The sequence below is a fragment of the Schistocerca nitens genome, chromosome 4, assembly GCF_023898315.1.
Source record: "Schistocerca nitens isolate TAMUIC-IGC-003100 chromosome 4, iqSchNite1.1, whole genome shotgun sequence".
Lineage (NCBI taxonomy): Eukaryota > Metazoa > Arthropoda > Insecta > Orthoptera > Acrididae > Schistocerca > Schistocerca nitens.
The window spans coordinates 741,584,380-741,603,869 of NC_064617.1; the positions used below are offsets into that span (position 1 = coordinate 741,584,380).

At 41.2% G+C, this 19,490-nt stretch overlaps 1 protein-coding gene across 1 annotated transcript in view; it reads right to left on the reverse strand.

The window, feature by feature from the left end:
* Positions 1-408: 408 nt before the first annotated feature.
* The window catches only part of LOC126252542 (ATP-dependent translocase ABCB1-like), a 152,477-nt gene continuing 133,395 nt past the window's right edge, over positions 409-19,490 (reverse strand). Inside the window, exons 15-19 of the mRNA XM_049953439.1 lie at positions 17,141-17,300; positions 9,167-9,361; positions 3,474-3,680; positions 3,198-3,344; positions 409-766 (exon numbers count right to left, since the gene is read on the reverse strand). Coding sequence (XP_049809396.1) covers positions 572-766; positions 3,198-3,344; positions 3,474-3,680; positions 9,167-9,361; positions 17,141-17,300 — 904 coding nt within the window. The 3' untranslated portion in view covers positions 409-571. The remainder of the gene's footprint in view (positions 767-3,197; positions 3,345-3,473; positions 3,681-9,166; positions 9,362-17,140; positions 17,301-19,490) is intronic.

Below are 19,490 nucleotides of genomic sequence, written 5' to 3' on the forward strand. Positions count from 1 at the left end.
GCTTTAAAGAGCTTTAATACAAAATAAGCTACCAAATATATCAAGTTGAAACTTGACTTTCTGTTTTATGAAACATCTAATAATGGATCAAAAGAAAATGATAGCTGATATAAACATGTCTCTGCTGGGATGTAAGATTTCTGGTTATCCCGCATGTGTCTATATGAAGTTACATCCATTGTGCCTCGGGTAATTTAGACTGGAATCCTATTATGCTTTTCAGGTATCGTTTACAAAAAAAAAAAATAATTTGAACATGTAGCAGATGGATAACAATATGTTAAAGTTGACAGTCAGCAAACATACAGCAACCTTAAAATATACTGAACGAATATTACATGTAATTTTGTTAATGAAGAACAAATTCCACAACACAATAACAACTGAATATGATGTAGTCCACGTTGCACATGAAAATTACTCTTGGATATGTATTAATGAGATGACATATTCCATCACGTACAATAATTCATCAACGACCCTGACGTTGGCACTCACAGAAAGATGAAACTTGTAACGCTGCATTGTGAGACATTCATTTACCAATCAATGAAGTTCTTTCCAAAGGTTGTTAAGTAGGCAGAAGACACTGAAGTTTGTAGTAGATGCCACGTTTTGCTAGCAGATCTGCGTGACTTCCCATCTCAGCAACTTTTCCATTACTGACGACACATATAGCATCCGCATCTTGAACTGTTGACAACCTGTGTGCGATTGTGATGCAAGTTCGCCCTTCTTTCGCCTTATTGAGTGCCTCTTGCACAACCTGTATGGAACACGAAAATGTTTCTGATTTAAAGACGTGGTTCTTATGTTTCAGTTCCATGTCAAAAAGTTTTAATTGGAGTACTATTTCCTCTGCAATACATTGCCGAATAAAACGCAACATATTCAAGGACGACATAATTTTAGTGACAAGTGAGGTGACAGGTAGCTCACCGTTGGAGGAGTATATGATAAATTCAGACCAAATGAAACACACATGTCACAGTAAAGAAAGCCAAAAGAAAATTTAAAAAAATGAATAATGTAAAATAAAATTAAATGTAGTTGCGCGAGTAGGACTAAAATAATGTGTTCATTAATTTTAGCACTAATTATGTGTACATGCCGTTTAAGATGACCCGTTCCACATCGTTTCGATAAAAGAATCGTTTAAATGATATGCGGGACATAGCTAACTCGCATCAATACACAGTCTGACCCTCTCTGGCAACAACGCAGGCGCGTATTCTCACATGCTAACCATCATAAAGGTACCGAATGGCATCCTGCAGTAGCCTGTGCGAAGCATTTTGCTGCAATTCGGCAATGGTTCTTGCAGGCCCTGGAGGACCAGTTAGTTCCCACTTCATCATGTCCCATACATGTTCAGTTTGCGAGAGATCTAGTGATCTTGCTGGACACAGCAGTTGTCGTACATTACAAAGAGCACGTTGCATCGCAGCAACGAGATGTGACTGCATTGTCATGCTGAAGAAGCACATTACTTTCCTATCGAAAAAATGGTAGTAGTACAGGGATAACAGCCTTTCAGAGTTGTGGTCACTGGTTACTTTGCCCTATAGAATCACCAAACGTGACGTCGAGTTGTAACTGATGGCCCTCCGCAAAATGGAGTCTCGGATGAGACCTGCGTGTCGTAGACGAATGCACTCTGAAATAGACAGCTCAACAGGACTACGCCGCATGCATGTACACCCATCAGTCGCATATGGAGAGAACCTCATCACTGAGCGCCATTCCCCTCTCCAGTCAACTCTCCAAGACATCAGAGTAACCTTGCTTGGCGGAGAGGTGGTGTCAGAGGCATATGTGATATTGATCCTCCAATAAGCTGGCGGTTCCGAATGGTCTCTGACGACACAGTATGTGCAACATGTGACCATCTTTTGTCCGTGGATGATGTTTGGACGACCTCTGCTGGACGCACAACGCGTCGATCTTGAGTACTAGGCGTTCGTCGAGAACCTGGTCTACAGCTGTGGTAATGTCCCACAGGCCAATACTGAAAGCACCCACACACCACTGACACATGGTGCCCAACAAGTGCAGAAATCTGTCGGTAGTTCCAACCAGCTTCCCAGAGTCCCAGAATGTGACCCCGTTCAAATGGTTGAAGCAGTTACAACAAAAGTACTTACTCATCGGTGGGGCATGGTTGTACCCTAGAACGAGTGTTGCAAACACTATTTACTTCTGAACTCATCACGTTGCTGCCTGCAGAGTCAAAATAGAGGGCGCCGAGACAGGCCTCCTGAGCGCCACTGGATCACCTATGACCGTGACAAATGGATCAGTAATAACACTATACCCTCTTAGTATGCACGTATGATAACACAGTGCCACTGAACACAGTCCTTGAGGAGTCCATCTTTTTCCGGCAGTATGTATATCCATAGGTGGACACCTTTTAATTCCTGACAGTCATTTCTGTACTATTATTTATGATTGTCTTGCGTATGAAATGAACTTCCCCAAGTGAGTATGAGAAATTCATAATGCATTACAAATATTAATCCATAGCAAACTGTGATGTAATGTAATACATTGCTGGGATATACTGCTGTGTTAGCAAAGATCCCGCTTCATTAACTTAATCAAGTGACACTCTTAAAACTGCCTGTTACATTGTGTCAGAATCCGTGACGGATCTGTATCATGCTGATAACTAGTAGAATATCATATTAGAAGAGTAGTCACTAAACGAATAATATAAGTGCATATTCTTTGCTGTTATTTGTAAAAAAAAATTACCGCTAAAGAAAATGGATATTACGGTTTAACGTCCCGCTGTTATTAGAGGCGGAACATTTTCTGAATAATATCAGTTCTGAACTCACACTAATATTGCAGATATGATATAAGGATTACCTGATTACATTCTTAACGGTTCTTAATGTGAAATATTTAAAGTTTCACTACATAACAGAGGCACTAAAAAAAATTATGGAGAAGCAGGGAAATTCGTTACACCTTACGTGTTTTTCTGCGAACGATATTTGCAATACTAGGTCTGCTTTCCTTGTAGGTTTCCAAACATTCATTCAACTGTTATAGACTTTATGTAATCAGTTCAAATGAACGGAATATTGCTTCTTTATAAAGGAATAAGGAAACTCATTGTTAATGGAAGCATGCCTACTCTTTTCAGGCACACATAATTTTCCAGCTCTTAACATTCAGTGGCCAGTTACCTTTTCACTATCAGAGTCCAATGCCGACGTTGCTTCATCCAGTATAAGGACACTGGGATTACGAAGTAAGGCCCTTGCAATTGCCACTCTCTGTTTCTGGCCCCCACTGAGTTGAGCACCTTTGTCACCCACAGGTGTGTTGTAACCCTGCAATTATGAATTCCACTTATTTTAAGAAATGTTACGCCTTAAAACAAAAGTACAACTTTTTGATTGTAAATATCTTCTTTACATTTGATATTACATAACCAGATAAGTATTGATTAATTTCAATACCTGAGGTAATGTTTCTATAAAATTGTGGATGTTCGCTTTCTTAGCAGTTTCAATGATGTGATCCATGGGTACGTAGCGGCTGTTGTCACCGTAAGCTATGTTCTCGCCGATCGTCCTGTCAAAAAGGACAGGCTCTTGCTGCACCAGCCCCAGCCGTGATCGCAGGGACGACATTTTGACTTTGGACACCTCACGGTCACCGAGAACCTGTAGGTGTAGAATCATGACAGTTAATTAAAAACCTGCTGATCCGAATACGTGGCGCGGTAGCTTGCGTGACGGGCATGTAAGCGACGCCCCGACACCCTGGTCAAACCATCACGCCGTGTTAACAGCTAACTGTCACCCTGGTACACAGACCAGCCTGAGTATTTTAGGCGATTTTCCACTCTCGTTTGGGAAATTCTGGGTTCATTCACAGTATCCGCTTCAGAAAATACTATACACAAATTATAAAATACGACAACACACGGGACAAAGTGTACACGATTCGGATATAGGTGGCACACATGCTTACCACCCCTTTGGTTTAATTATCGACTTAAGTGACACGAAGGAAATCCGGCCGCAAAATCTGTTAATTTTTTGAAATTATGACAACTGCGGATGCTATGTACAGTATGAACGCTAGGAAAGAGGGAGGGTCACTTAATTAAACACAAAAATAGGCATCATTCTTCTTTTTAGACCCCGGTGAAGACGCAGAGACTTTTTCAAAGCAGAAATAAATAACCACCACAAGGTGTGAGGTGTAATGAAACATGCAAAATATGTTACGTGTAAGATAATGTCTCTTTAGCATGAAGAGAAACCAATTACGCAGCGTTCATGTATCAGTAATGTACAGAGTAATGTTAACATTCTTTCTTAGGATGCAGAACTGGACGATGGCTGTCGAGGCAGAGACATTGAAAAATAAAATTTCCGATGAACGTTACGCCTATAGTGAAGGAAACTTCTTATTTATCAGAATATCAGAAAGTCATTAATCGATATGAAAAGGTGGCTCACATGAAATAAGTACAGAGACAAGACGAATATAATTATTAATGTTGCCTGTAATTGCACAGTTAAAAACTGCTCATAACAGGCTGAAATCAAAACCGAAGTATTTATAGTATGACACACTGGTGGTCACTATTAATTTTTATGTTTGTGCTACCTAGAAAGGACCTATCTTTTTTTCCATCTGTGTTATGAATTAGAAAGAAATGTGTAAGTAATCATCTCACTTGTACAGCATCTAACATTTGCAAAGCACATTCTTGTAAACTGGACATCGTGTTTCGCTTTTCGGTGTAAAGATGAATAATTTTTGTGACTGACCAACAGGCAAGCATGTTACGTACTCTTGTCATGACAATAAATGTTGGAATGTTGGCCGTGTGCCTTCTTGATAGATATATAGTACGCTAATCTTATCTCTAATTGGAGTCTTAAAAAGCTGAAACTTAAGATAGTTGACCCAAGTTATATACATGCTTTTTTATCCGGTTAATATTTCCTTTCGTATAATGTTGTTTAGGACGTTTTTGCGTGGGGATGTCAGGAACATTGAGCGAAGTTACAAATTCTGATGGGAAGTTTATGCTTTCGTGGTGGTGCAGCACTGTGTGAATGGACTGAAATATTTTTTTTTCTCAGATATCATATTTTGTATTCAATGAGTTGTTTATTGAACTACGTCATTTCTTTTTCTATAACTGTTCGCTCAGACGATCATTATTTGTTTGTGCAGTTCATGTCTATAACTGGATACAGGTTTTCTATGACGTGTTCCTCTGTCTTTACTACATTGTACAACTGAACTCATCGATTAAGACAAATTTGCAGACTATGCCGTTTCGAAGTAGTATTATAGAATAATCGACAGTATTTTAGAATATTCTAATATGAATATTCGATAATATTTTTAATAGCTCGTTAATAGTACAGAACATCCTCGAATTGCTTCCCTTGAAAAGTACATTGATGAAAAAGATACAGAAGATATCCAGGTGACCACGATGTAACTGAAGGCAACGACTTCAAAACACTGATATCTACACAAACCCTACAGCTATCACCGCACAACCAGTTTAGTACATAACGGTGAAACCAAGGGTAGTATGAGACACAAAAATCAGTGATTGGCAATGGATGGCTTTACAGATATCGCCGACTCCACCAAAAAGCACTTTAATTCGATTTAACCTTAAATGTTATTGCTCCATTGATTGATTAACCATTCAAAGTCTCCATTAAAATATTCTCTCTATTCCTGTAAAACGTGTCATGCTATTTTTGCATAATTAATCAATTCCGTTAGTTTTCTATCTGTGCTGCACGAATTGCCATTTCTTGACTCGTTTATGTAATTAAAAGTGTAATGTTCATAGAGCAGTCCACGAGACTTGATTCATTAGACCGAAGTTACTTCCTTTCCCAGCCTTCTGAAATATCGCCAACATACTGTCCTGGACGAGTCCTATGTTGAACTGCCGAGAGAGACTGCACAGTGTTAAGTCACAGAACTCATCTTTCCTGATTTTTCTGTGATTTCCCTATCTATATCCGGATCCCGCTCCAGCTACTTCCGGATCTGGGTGCTGACGAGTCCTCTCCATTTGACTCGATCCTCCCACCACTATTCTTCCTCCACTTGCTGCCAGGTCACACCTCTCCTTTCCACAGATATTCTCACTCCCATTTTCCACCGTGTTATTGGGCGCCCTCTAGGTATTTTCCCATCCATCTTTAGTTCTTCCATAATTTTGGAGTGTCTCTGCACATGCATCCTCTTAACATGCCCATACCATCTTAATCGCTTTTTTTCAATTCATTCTCTCATACTTTCTTGTTTAAGGTCCTTTCTAATCTCTACATTCCTTACTCTGTCTATTCATGTTTTTCCCTTAACTTCTCCGAGAAATTTCATTTCCCCTGCTTGCAGTCTGCTCCAGTCCCTTTCTGTCATTGCCCATGTTTCTACACCATAGGTGACAATAGGGAAGTAATAATACTTATACATAAGGAGTTTTGCTTTTTCTGAAACTTCCTAATTCCAAATCAGTAGTTTTATTGTTTGGTGGAAATTGCCTCCCTTCTGTAACCTCCTACTAATTTCGTTAGTTGTTCTTCCATCCATAGATAATTCACTCCCTAAATAAGTGAAATTTCTACCACTTTGAGGGATTCTCCATTCAAGGTAATATTTCCTTTGATCGCTTTCCCTCTTCCAAATACCATTATTTCACTCTTATCTTTATTTATTTTTAATCCATACCTTTTCATTATTTCCTTCCACGCATCAAGTTGTAACTGTACATCTACCTCTTTATCACCCCATATTACCATATCATCTGCAAAAATCATGTTTTTGTCTTTTTCTTTTACTATATCTTTAACTGCCTTATTCATTCCTCCATCACAACAGTAAAAATTACAGGAGACAGAAACGGGACCTGCTGCTCTTATTATGTCCACTGATACTTCATCAGGTCCTGGGGCTTTCCCCCCATTCATCTTCTTCACAGCTATTTCCATTTCTTCCAGTGTAATTTGTCCTAATTCTGCTTCCCAACATCTCTCAATTTCTCCATTATTTGTTGTTTCGTCGTGTACCTGCTCCTCAGCGTTAAAGTTTCTTAAAATGTTCTTTCCATAGATCTTTTATATTCCCTGGATCTTCAATCACGGTACCGTCCTCTGTTTCCATCTTTACTAGTACTTCCTTTTATTTTTCATCATTTTATAGAACATTTTCTTTTGCTCTTCACATCTTCTTCAAGTTTTTTTGTAAACTCTTCCCATGCCTTTTTCTTTGCTTTTCCACTATTTCTTTGCACTTCTCCTTTTACCTTTATATCTTTTATGGTCTTTCTCATTTTTAGTTTTCCACCACTTTCTCCATGCTCCATTTTTTCTTCTAACTGCTTGGACTGTGGTATCATCCCACCAACTTGTCTGTCTTACTTTTTCCTTTCCAGATGTTATACCACATACTTTTTGTGCTACTTCGACTAAAGTGTCTTTGAATAAACTCCATTCTTTTTCTACATCGCAGAAAACCACTTTTGGAAATTTTGTGTGATTAATTCTCTGTACTTCTCAGCACATTCACTCTCCTTTAGTTTCCAATCCCGTATCCTCATCACTTTCTTCTGTTTTCTATTTTTCACACATTAATTCATTTTACATTGTCCCACCAGTAATCTATGGTTTCCATCTGCACTCACACTTGGAATTACCTTCACATTTGCTACTTTCTCTCCACGTTCCCTATCTACTAGAATATAATCAATTACACTCTTGGTTCTTCCATCCCAACTGTGTCTGGTGATAACATGACTTTCTCTCTTCATAAACCAGCTGTTTGCTATTTTAATTCCATTCCTCTGGCACAAATCCAGGAGTCCTTCCCCTTCTTCATTTGTGCCTCCATATCTAAAACATCCCAAGACTTGCTCAAATCCCTTTCTGTCTTTGCCTACCTGTGTATTAAAATCTCCCCTCACTAAATTATAACTGTCTACATGGTTTTCTAACTCATTTTCAAAGTCCATCTTCTCTTCTTCGCTACATCCCACTTGAGGTGCATAAATCTGAATTACTTTTAGAGTTTCTTTTTGGAATCTCAGGTTTAAGATTATTATCCTGTCTGATATATATCTCACACTTTCAATACAGCTTTGTACTTTCCTTTTCACCATCACTGCCACACCATTTCTTCCAAACCTGTTATTCCCACGCCAGTACAGTTTTCCTCCGCCTCTCAAATTCTTCTCATCATTTCCCTTTCACTTTGTTTCGCTTAATCCCAATATATCTAACTTTCTCTCTGTTAGTACATCTGTCATTTCTCCCATTTTTCCATTGTGGGTTAATATATTAAGGGTGCCAATATTTTGGTTATTTTTTAGTCCAGTTGGTTTCATCTTCTTGTACCATCATTCGCACCAGTACTTGAAGAAGCAGTTGGGTCATATCCTGAGTGGTTCGTTCCGAGGTTCGTCTGTGTTTTGAAAGCAATATATGAAGACTTTCCTACTGGCTTGCTAGGCCTAACGCAAGACAGAATTTTCTGTTGGGGTTGTCTCCCTTAGCCTTTGGAGTCTCTCCTCCACCACAAGGCAGTGGTTCCCTTCTCATTTAATCCCCAGAAAGGAGGGTTGCCTCCTCTGCCAGCTACGCCGTTCCAAAGTCTTTCTTTTCCGCCGTCGCTGCCATTAAGGACTTCACCCGTAATCCTGGGCATGGGTTCCGTGTCATAGCCCACGGGATTGGGTCCCTCGCTGAACTCAGCCATCCTATCACTCCGGCCTACTGAAGTGTAGGATGTCCACCCCCGCGACGTGGACGTGCCAGACAGGAATTACCCCAGTGGAGGAATAGGGAAGGGGACGCTACCTCCTTGGAGCCTGGTAAATGATTGTGTAGGGTGCCACAATCAAAGGTTGTGATTTTCCTAAACCGGGTAATACCTCTGAAAAATTATCCTCCTGATCCTGTCCTAATCAGAGTTTTTGCTGCGTTTTTAATTACCTTTTCATCGGCGCTAAATTCCAGTCTTACTTTTCTTTACGCGTTCAACTCCGTCACACCATCATTTTTCTTCTTCTTGAACAGTTAGGAACATTACGAAACAATTCTGTGTATCAATGTGACAACGCAGTTTTTCGATGTTTTTATATCTTTTATCGTTTAGTACTCACCACAGTACCGGAGGTGGCGTCGTAGAACCTCTCCAGAAGTTGTACGCAGGTGGACTTGCCGCAGCCTGAGAGACCCACCAGCGCCACGGTCTGACCGGGCTTCACAAGCAGGTCCAGGCCCCTCAGGACGAGGGAGTCGGGCCTCGTCGGGTAGCTGAACTCGACGTCCGAGTAGCGCACCTTCCCTTCCGCCGTCTACAAAGAATGTAGCACAGTGCTGTTAAAATCTTGTTTGCTGGTTCTCTAAAGCTTGCATGTATTTGATAAAGGAGTTCTTTTTGTACACTAAGAGCTGCATTTCAAAAGTATTTATTTGTAGAATGCTTTGTTAGTGTGACTGTAGCATCCCATACGACCCGGAACAGTGGCTGAGACAAGTCATGTTGAATTTCACACACAACTGATAGAAAAAACTGTCTCGTGATCCAGTTCACATGTACTTCAAAGAGACAATAATTCTGACTCTGTTTAAGTTTTCACAGTTTTATAACATGTGTACGAGTCGATCTATGTCCACAGAGTAATTGAGAATTCGATACTATTGTGGTCATGTACGCATGGTTATGTAACGGGAAGTAATTATATTTTTATATATTCACGGGTTTCTTGTGTTTTCAGTTCGACATAATTGATAATTGTTATGAACGTATTACTCCTGACAGGCATGTCGTCTGAAGTATACGTACACTGTACGTAGGCCTAAGTGATCTTATTTTTTTACTTTAGCGTAAACAAAGTGTTCTTGTGTTATCGAAATAAACATGGATGCGTTTGTCGTCCAACGACCGTAACAGATGCCACTGATGAAGGACTCTATGCCCAAATAGCGATCTGGAATATAAACAGCTGCAACACACCTCGTGACGTATAAATACACTACCTCATCAAAAGTATGCGGATGCCTATTAGTGAATATTAATATGAGGTTTGTCCCCCTTAGGCCATTATGACGGCTTGAACTCTGTTGGGAAAACTTTCAAGCTCAGTCTTCCTCAAGAGAGAAAACCAGAAAGGGTTGAGACGTTGGAACCTGGTGTCTAGAGCGGAGTCGACGTTCCAACTGATCTTAAAGGTGTTCTACTGGGTTTAAGTCGGGACTCTGGATAGGCCAGTCCATTACAGGAATGTTATTGTCCACAAACCGTTGCCTCACGGACGATGCTTAATGACAGGGGGCACTGGCGAACTGTTCCTCTGCTGTATGTAGTACACAGTGCGTTAAAATGAGTTCATATCCTTCTGCCTTTAGCGTTTCCTTACCCGTAATAAAGGGACAATATCCTAAGAAAGGGAATACCACTTATACCGGAACGCCACCTACGGCGTACTGCACTGTTGACAAAACACATGATACCACGTAACGTTCTCTAGGCATTCGCCAAACGCAAACACTGCCATCGGATTGCTACAGGGTATAGCGTGAATCATCACTCCAGATGATTCGTTCCGGTCATTCACTGTTCACTGGCATCGCTCTTGACACCACCTCAAGCGTCGCTTAACATTGACTATAGAAATGTGTGGCTTACGTGGAGATGCTAGACTATATCACCCCCATTCTTCCTGCGTCTCTACGCACAGTCATCGTACTACCTGTACTGCCGGTAGCAGTTTGAAACTCAGGAGTGATTCCTTCCGCTGGTTTCATGCAATTTTTTATAGTCACTGTCCGAAATGCTCGACAGCCCCTGTTCATTAGTACATGAAGTCTGTCTGGTCTTGATTTAGATGTGGTTGTCCTTCGCCTTTCCACTTCACATTCACATCACCAACAGTCAATGGATTTGTCTCTTCGGTGACATCCAATGACTTGTCCACGAAGTCAGTGAACTCTACTGCCAACAGTGTACTCCCCGTCTCCTTCTACACAGGCGAGACCGTCTCTCGTGACATCTAGCGGCCACCTCCTCATTACATACGGTTATCCAGATGTTTTTATGAGATAGTGTATTGATCTTATACTTACCAGAAGCTACAGATTCGTGGGAAAACGTCGGTTAATAATTCATGCTGCACCAGGTTCTTATTTCCGCACCATGTAGACGTTCTCCATGTGGCTGATACGGATTTTCAGACCTCCAACGGCCATCTTACTCCAGTTCACTTACCGCAATAAGAGCAGCGTTACTTAGTCAGGAATGAAGAGCATTTCACGATCGATCCCTTTATCAACAACAGGTTGCAATAGCCAGTTGCAGTACTCAGTACTGATTTTGAGCAAGAGCATCTTTACTTATCAATTGTTGCACTTTGTAAGAGTTCAGTTTAAGTTTGTGCACAGTTCTGTGGACAGATGTTCCTGGCACGATATGTAAATAGTTTTTTGGACTTATTGCTAAGGAGCTTCTACGAGGGGGATTAATAAGTAATGCTATAATTTTTTTCTCAGTCAATTTTGGTGGGATAAATGCGGAATTTGTTGTGGGACATCGTGGAATATTCCCGTTTCAGCTACTTTAGTTTCATGTATTTCCGAAAGTTAACGGCACTATACTTGGCCTTCAAAATTGTGTCTGTAACAAAGGTGAAGTCCAAGCAGAGAGCTGTCATTGAGTTTCTTTTGGCGGAAAAACAGAGCGTCGCCGATATTCAGAGGCCTTTGCAGAATGCCTACGCAGACATGGCAACGAACAAAAGCACGGTGAGTCGTTGGGATAGGCGTCTGACATCATTGGAACAATGTCGTGAAAACTTATCCTATCTCCCATGTGCCGGCAGGCCGTACACAGAAGTGTCTCTTGACATTTTGAAACGTATGGAGTCACTCATTCGAGCGTGTTCGTCGCCACAAAAATCCAATCGAATTTCTCCTTCTCTTTAACAACGTAAGGCCTCATACAAGTCTCCACACCCGAGAGGGTCTCACAAAACTTCATTAGACTGTTCTTCCTTATCCACCCTTCAACCCGTATACCACATCTTCCGACATCCATCTGTTTGGCACAATGAAGGGTGACTCCGCTCGAAGCAGGGCGTGGATGATGGGAAGATTACTGATACAGCATGACGTTGGCTCTGACACAAACCAGTAGAGAGGTCCATGCGAGAATACAGGCCGTCACACTCTGCGGTGATAATAATAAAAAATAGGTTTTTGTAGCGAAAAGAGTGGGGAATAATATGGTGTATTGGAATACTGAATAAAACCAACTTGCTTCCACAAAAAATGTGTTGTATTACTTACTGAACGATCCTTGTATATAGTCTTGTTCGGCTGAAAGCGATGTGCAAACTGCCAAGATCGAGGAACCAGCGGAAGCGTATGCGACAATCACAACCTAAAAGCCGGGTGCTGGCTTCCTTGCAACGCTAGACGCTGTACTCGCATCATCCTTGGAACACGATTTAAATATAGATGATGAAGATGATGATTATGTCTTGCTTCGAATACTAGATGTGCTCTCCCACGTAATTCCACTTCCTCTTCTGGTACAAATGCACTAATGTATGTTTGAGATCTCATTTACATAGTTTTTCGGTTTCCTTCGGTATGTCTCGGCGAAAGTATATTACGTAATCTTGTCCACTTTCAGAGGCTTGTTTCATGTATCAAAGCGTGCATTTCATCCACTACCGGCTTCCTGGATTTGCTGTCGGAGTTTTCCCTCCAGTCTCTTTGGTTTCGCAGAAGGTATTTTAACTCTGTCCTACCTTTCAACATTCAGGAGATACTGATGGGCACTACCCGATACGATGACTAGCGACGAGCACTTTATTTTTAGCGCTCTTCCTCTCAGACAGCAGTATGGAAGCAAACGAGACCTGAAGATTGGAAAAAAGGAATCCTAGTGTCAATTTTTAATAAGGGTTGCAGGGAAGTATGGCAAAATTGTATGGCTTCCGCTTTGATGCTTTGATGTCTCCTACCGACAAGGTATTTGAGGAGACCTTGGAAACGAGAGTATTGGAGAGAGCAGAAGAGAGAGTAACAATATAGTTTTAGATCAGGAATATCGACATTTGGTCCAATTTTTTGCATAAGGTATCCCCAAAAAAGACATTACGACTATGCCAATGGCTCAGTAATGGCGTTTCTAGACAATGAGAAGGCTTATGCTAGTGAGAAAAGAAGCAAAATATTTGAGAAGCCCTCTAGCAAAGCGTCAATAAGTGATTATGGCAAGAATGAAGGGCATTACCAAGGAAGAGTAGGTTGCGTAAATGTAGGAGGAGTTACGGCAGACTATGTAGTATAAAAAAATGGGCTAAACAAGGGAGAGCGCTATTCCCTATTATTTTCACCAACATTATGGGCGAGATAAAGACACGAGTGATAGTACGAGTAGGAGAAGAAAGTATGAGAACAATGGTGTTTGTAGGTGATTTGATAATGTGAAGAAACAAAGTTGAAGAACAAGATAGGGTAAATTTAGGGGGAGAAGTGTTGGGGAAGTATAGGTTGAACTTTAGTGCAAAGAAGTGATGAAATGAGAGCAGCAACGGATATTTTGGATGGCAAATACTAAGGACGGCGGTAAGTTTAAAATACCTGGGAAGAGCACAACAGAAGACAGTGGAAGGAATGAGAGGCAGAGCTTAAAAAACTTGGTCTGAAACACTGATGTACCACCAAAAAGCAAAGAAGCGTCATACCGAGCACATCACACTTCAGTGCTTACGTATGCATCGGAAACTTGGGTAATGAAGAAAAGGTTAGGACCATACAGATTTGCAAGAAGAAAGTTCGAGAAAGATGCAGGATGGGAGTAAGCATTTGAAGCCATTTTGGATATTTTTCGACCGTGACAGTCTTAAGAAATATGTAAAGTTTTTTTTTTTTTTTAAATTGCCGCTACCAGTTTGTGATTGGTAGCGGTAATTTTAAAAAAACCTTTACAGGATGGGACTAACTCGTATGGATACAGAAATAGTGAAAGAAAAGTCCATGCAAGAGACTATAGATTAAGGTGGAATGGACGTGCTGAAAGAATAGAAGTTGGTAGAATATCAAGACAGGCGGCTGAAATGACTGTAGGAGGAAAGAGACTCAGAGGAAGACCGAGAGACAGGACTGATGATCGAAGGAATGTTTGAAGAAGAGAGGAAAAGTCTGTGACAGGGTGGAGAGAGAAATGTGATGAGTGAATACGGAAAGATGGGGAGATTTATGTTGCAAGCAGCTTCAGCAAGGGGCCGGAAACTATAGATAACTATAATGATGATGAGGGTGAGGATGATGTCCATTGCCTAATGCTTAGCAGGCAAGAAGTGAAGTGCCAACAGAAAGACCTAGCTTTTATCGTCCTAACGACGGTCCCAAGTACAAATTATTTTCTATTTAATAACGTTAGACAGCTCACGATTTCTGCTGACAAGCATACGTGATTCCTCATTTGTCATCATTACCGTCCACTTCATCTCAATTACTCTGTGGGATAAACTTGGCTGAAACGTATTGATCAGATGATACTGGACAAAATTCCCATAACAGCAACGAAATAACACTTCTCCGTTGCAGGGGTCGCTGACACACGCTTGTAGAGCGGCGCTCGACCCGGGGTTAAGCCGGTTCGAATAGTGTTGGTGGAAACATTTTTCACTGCCAGTATTTGGCCGGCAAGAGGAGGAGAGGTGGTGGCGTGTAGTTCCTGATCACCAGACTTTGCGGCAATGTCCTGGTTTAAATACCAAACCTCTCCGAAGTGAGGGCATGTGACACTGCTGACGGTGATCTGTCCGTCGGATGGAGACATTAAGCTTGGCGGCCCCCTCGATGCTGTTAGCGAGGAGTAGGTTGTGTGACGGCACATGGTTTGTGTCTCTTCCTTCTCCCGTCATCAGCATCATACAACACGCACACACACGCACACACACACACACACACACACACACACACACACACACACACACACACAATACATACCTGTAGTATTACAAATATCGTAACGGAGCAAGTAAAAGAAACAAGAACCAAATGAAGAAATAGAAGAAGAGTCAGGAAAGTGGAAGCTGGCTATTGAAAATGGTATTTTTCTGGCTGGTATTGAAGAGAAAATATTTCGGGACCACATTTTAGTGAAGTCTTTTCGTTCCTCACTCAGTGCAACGCATTTTTCTGCTATATGTTCACTTTTGCATCTTGCGTTACAGTAACGATTTCACTCTACTTGAGCCTGGTAATTAAATCTCTTACAATGATTAATGCTTTGTCTTTTTTGTATTCTGTACGGAACAATAACAGGTCATCTTATTTGTCGCGTTATCTTTTGTGATATCACCGAACACCATTGGTCTTAAGGAAGTGTTTCAGAAAAGGAAATACCAGCGAGTTGGTCAAAAAATTTGGGCTATGGTTTCTAATAAGTTCTCGTTGTATTACGAAGTATCTCTTGTGAAGAACATACATCGCCCTTTTGTTACAGAGTACGGAGACAGTTGTACCTGATGGATAGTGTAGCAAGGAGCACACGATGTTTTTTGGTCGGTTCTGAGTTTAGAGTCGCTTGAAGGAATTCGCGCTGGAGACCGCCATAAGCCGTTTCTGCCATTTTCTGCAGTTTTTGTTATTGTTAGACATGAGGTTGTGTTTTGTCCGGAATTTGTAAATATTTTGGATTCTACACATTTAAATGTGTATAATATACTATAGTTACTTGGAATAAATTGTAAATTATTCAGGTACAGAATAATGAATAAAATGCTATACATTTTGAAGCTATTTAAGAAACATATGGGCAGTTGAGTTATAATTCGTCGGTCGTCCATCATATGCTTTGAAACAGGAGAAACTCTTTTACCACGGAACACGTGATACTTGCAATTGAAATGAATTTGTATAATGTCTAAAATTTGTCCCTGCCTAGAAAATGAAAATTTGTGTTTGCTTCATATAGCTTCTATTTCAAAATGTGTTTAACTTGTAATTGGTTTTTGATAACACTTCTGTTTAATTTGATTTAAATTACTATTATTGGTATGTAGTAGAGGAACATCGTTCGCCCCCGGTAGCTGAGTGGTCAGCGCGACAGAATATAAATCCTGAGGGCCCGGATTCGATTCCCGGCTGGGTCGGAGATTTTCTCCGCTCAGGAACTGGGTGTTGTGTTGTCATCATCACCTCATCTCCATCGACGCGCAAGTCGCTGAAGTGGTGTCAAATCGAGAGACTTGCACCCGGCAAGCGGTCTACCCGACGGGAGGCCCTGGTCACACGACATTTACATTTATTTAGAGTAAGAATGTACCAGATAGACTGTTACATACAGTATTGACAATATTTTCTTGATTGCAGAGCTTTTACATTTCAGTCGAACATTTGTTTCTAGATACATGACGATGTTGTAGTTTGGAACAGTTTTCCACACTTGGAGAAGCCTTAGTTTTGCAGATTAATTTTTGCAATTTTAGAAAAAGACTGCAGCACACATAAAGTGAAAGTTATTTCAAAATGAAATATGAAAACAGATTAAACTTCTATTACAGAGCCAGCTAGAGACGAGAATCTAAAAACAATACTCTCCTCTACTTTACGGCCTATCCGCACTGTTATAAACATTCGCCGGCCGTGTGGCCGTGCGGTTCTAGGCGCTACAGTCTGGAACCGCGAGACCGCTGCGGTCGCAGGTTCAAAAAAATGGTTCAAATGGCTCTGAGCACTATGGGACTCAACTGCTGTGGTCATAAGTCCCCTAGAACTTAGAACTACTTAAACCTAACTAACCTAAGGACAGCACACAACACCCAGCCATCACGAGGCAGAGAAAATCCCTGACCCCGCCGGGAATCGAACCCGGGAACCCGGGCGTGGGAAGCGAGAACGCTACCGCACGACCACGAGATGCGGGCGGTCGCAGGTTCGAGTCCTGCTTCAGGCATGGGTGTGTGTGATGTCCTTAGGTTAGTTCGGTTTAAGTAGTTCTAAGTTCTAGGGGACTGATGACCTCAGAAGTTGAGTCCCATAGTGCTCAAAGCCATATAAACAATCTATATGTGATATTTTTATATACAGATACGTTATTGAGTGCTACAACTTACCCACTTATCATCTGTGAGCTCGTGCGGATCCGTTACCAAAGGTCGACGCTCCAATAAAGTGAAGATTCTTGACGCGGATCTTAGACCTTTCCTGAGGCTCGCGGTGCAGGAGAACACACTTGAGATGGTGCCGGTTCCCAACATCAAAGATTCTGCCACTCTATAAAAAACAAAAGTATTGAAGAAGGTAGGTTCAGGCTGTGCGACGTTATGGCCAGACTGTCTAGAAGTCCAGCTGAATATGATAAACATTTTTTTCATTTCTTGATACAATAGAGGTAAAGCTTGGCTTACGCATAGCTCTCTCTGCGTATGCTACCAACACCAGTCTTCAGTGATATGTGGCACAACAGTTTTCTCGGACTTCCTTCCAACACCGCTCCTAGTTGCGAACTAAGGTGACGTTAGGATAAAATGTAATTTTCAAAGAATGCTGTATGTTTTCGAAGGTTAAACGAGAATATTAAGGTACTAATGCAAAGTTCAAATGTGTATTTAATCTTATGGGACTTAACTGTTAAGGTCATCAGTCCCTAAGCTTACACACTACTTAACCTAAATTATCCTAAGGACGAACACACCCACCCATGCCCGAGGGAGGACTCGAACCTCCGCCGGGACCAGCCGCACAGTCCATGACTGCAGGTAGTAATGCGTAAGGAACTCGTGAGTTCTGAACAGTATTACATGTATGTTACATTGCAATCGCGTAGCTTAGAGAGATGTGGCAGAGTATTGAGACTGCTATCAGGTAATAATCAGACGGAAGGAAATAACGTTATTTTTTAAAAAAAATCCGTTGTATTAATAATTAATTGTTAGACAGAAGCTGCTTGTTCCTAGTAGTTCATCTTACTGCACTAGTTTCAGGCGTTGCCCATCACGAGCTGTACCTGTATGACAGAAAAGGCACATATTTCTTGTAATATGTACTTGCAATGTATATAATAGTGTTATGCATATGTGATTTTTCAGTTCGTTGTAATGTGAGTTTCCTCATATATAATCAGCGCAAGGACTTTTTCACGAAAATGTACATAGTTTTCATTGGAAATTGTTGTACAGGCAAAGATTATTTTTTGTATACTCTAGGAAATGTACGTAGGTTGGAACTTAAATAGTGGCAACACTGCTGTGGAGAAACTATGCAGTGGAATCTACTATTATCGCTGATAGCACACGTTGTTGACATATCTACGTTACTTCCGAGCAAATTGACTCGCCCGTCCCATGTCATCGGCGTGCGCACAATCGAGGGAAACTCAGTTGCTTGTGAGCGAGGGGTCTAACGTAACGGTGTCACTCTGTTTTCGAAACAGGAACAACGGAGTTGGATCAAGATTGATCGTTTTTGTTCGTTTTTGGAGCATCACCTGCGATCAGCTTTGCGAAAGAAGCGGCGACACTTTCTGCGCAACCCACCCATCATTTTGCACGACAATGCGCGGGCGCATACAGCGCAACCTGTGGCTACTCTGTTCGGTCGATGGGGCTGGGAAGTAGTCTACCATCCACCATACTCCTCGGACTTAAGTCCTTGTGACTTTTATTTGATTCCGAAGACGAAGGCTTCAGAACTGTTCCAGAGATTCGACAGGCAGTTGACCGCTCCATTCGCACCATCAACAGAACAGGCTATGCTAATGGTATACTACGTCTTCCACATCGCTGGCAACGGGTTCTACACAACGCTGGTGACTAATTTGAAGGACAGTAACAGGTGCAAACGAGTAACTCGTTTGTATCGGTTGTGAATAAATGGTTGCCACAATTTAAGTTCCAACCCTCGTATGTAATGCTACTTTTATTTTGTATTATTTTTGTTAGAGGAACAACGAAATATGTTGTCATTAAAGAATATCAACAAAATTTTCGACAACTTTTTCGCTTTTTAGCTCGCCCTGTACAATAATGTAGAAGAAATTCTACTTTGAGACCGCAGTGGCTGAAATTAGTGTGCCGTTTGGGGGCGGTAGTCTGGATGTTTACAGGGCGATAGCAATCTGTTCAGTACCACAGAATTTACCTCTTGTATGGCGGATGCCAAAGATTCACGATGCACCTGAATGGGATAGTAAAACCGGCATGGAAGTGTGTTACTGTTAAAAAGTGAAAAAGTTGGAGAACAGAGTATGTTAATGATCTGATGAAGGTAGGAAAAGGAATGTTTTTAGACGTAGCAATTGATACGACGTATAAATGCTTTGGAAATGTAGATATGTCAGAAGTTATAATATGGGATGGGTGGAACGGGAATGAAAAAGAACAAACTAGATATTAAACTCTCCAATAAGAAAAGAAGCTTCAAAATGTGTTAAGCTGGTTGTACGCTGTACGTGTTTGGAGAGAA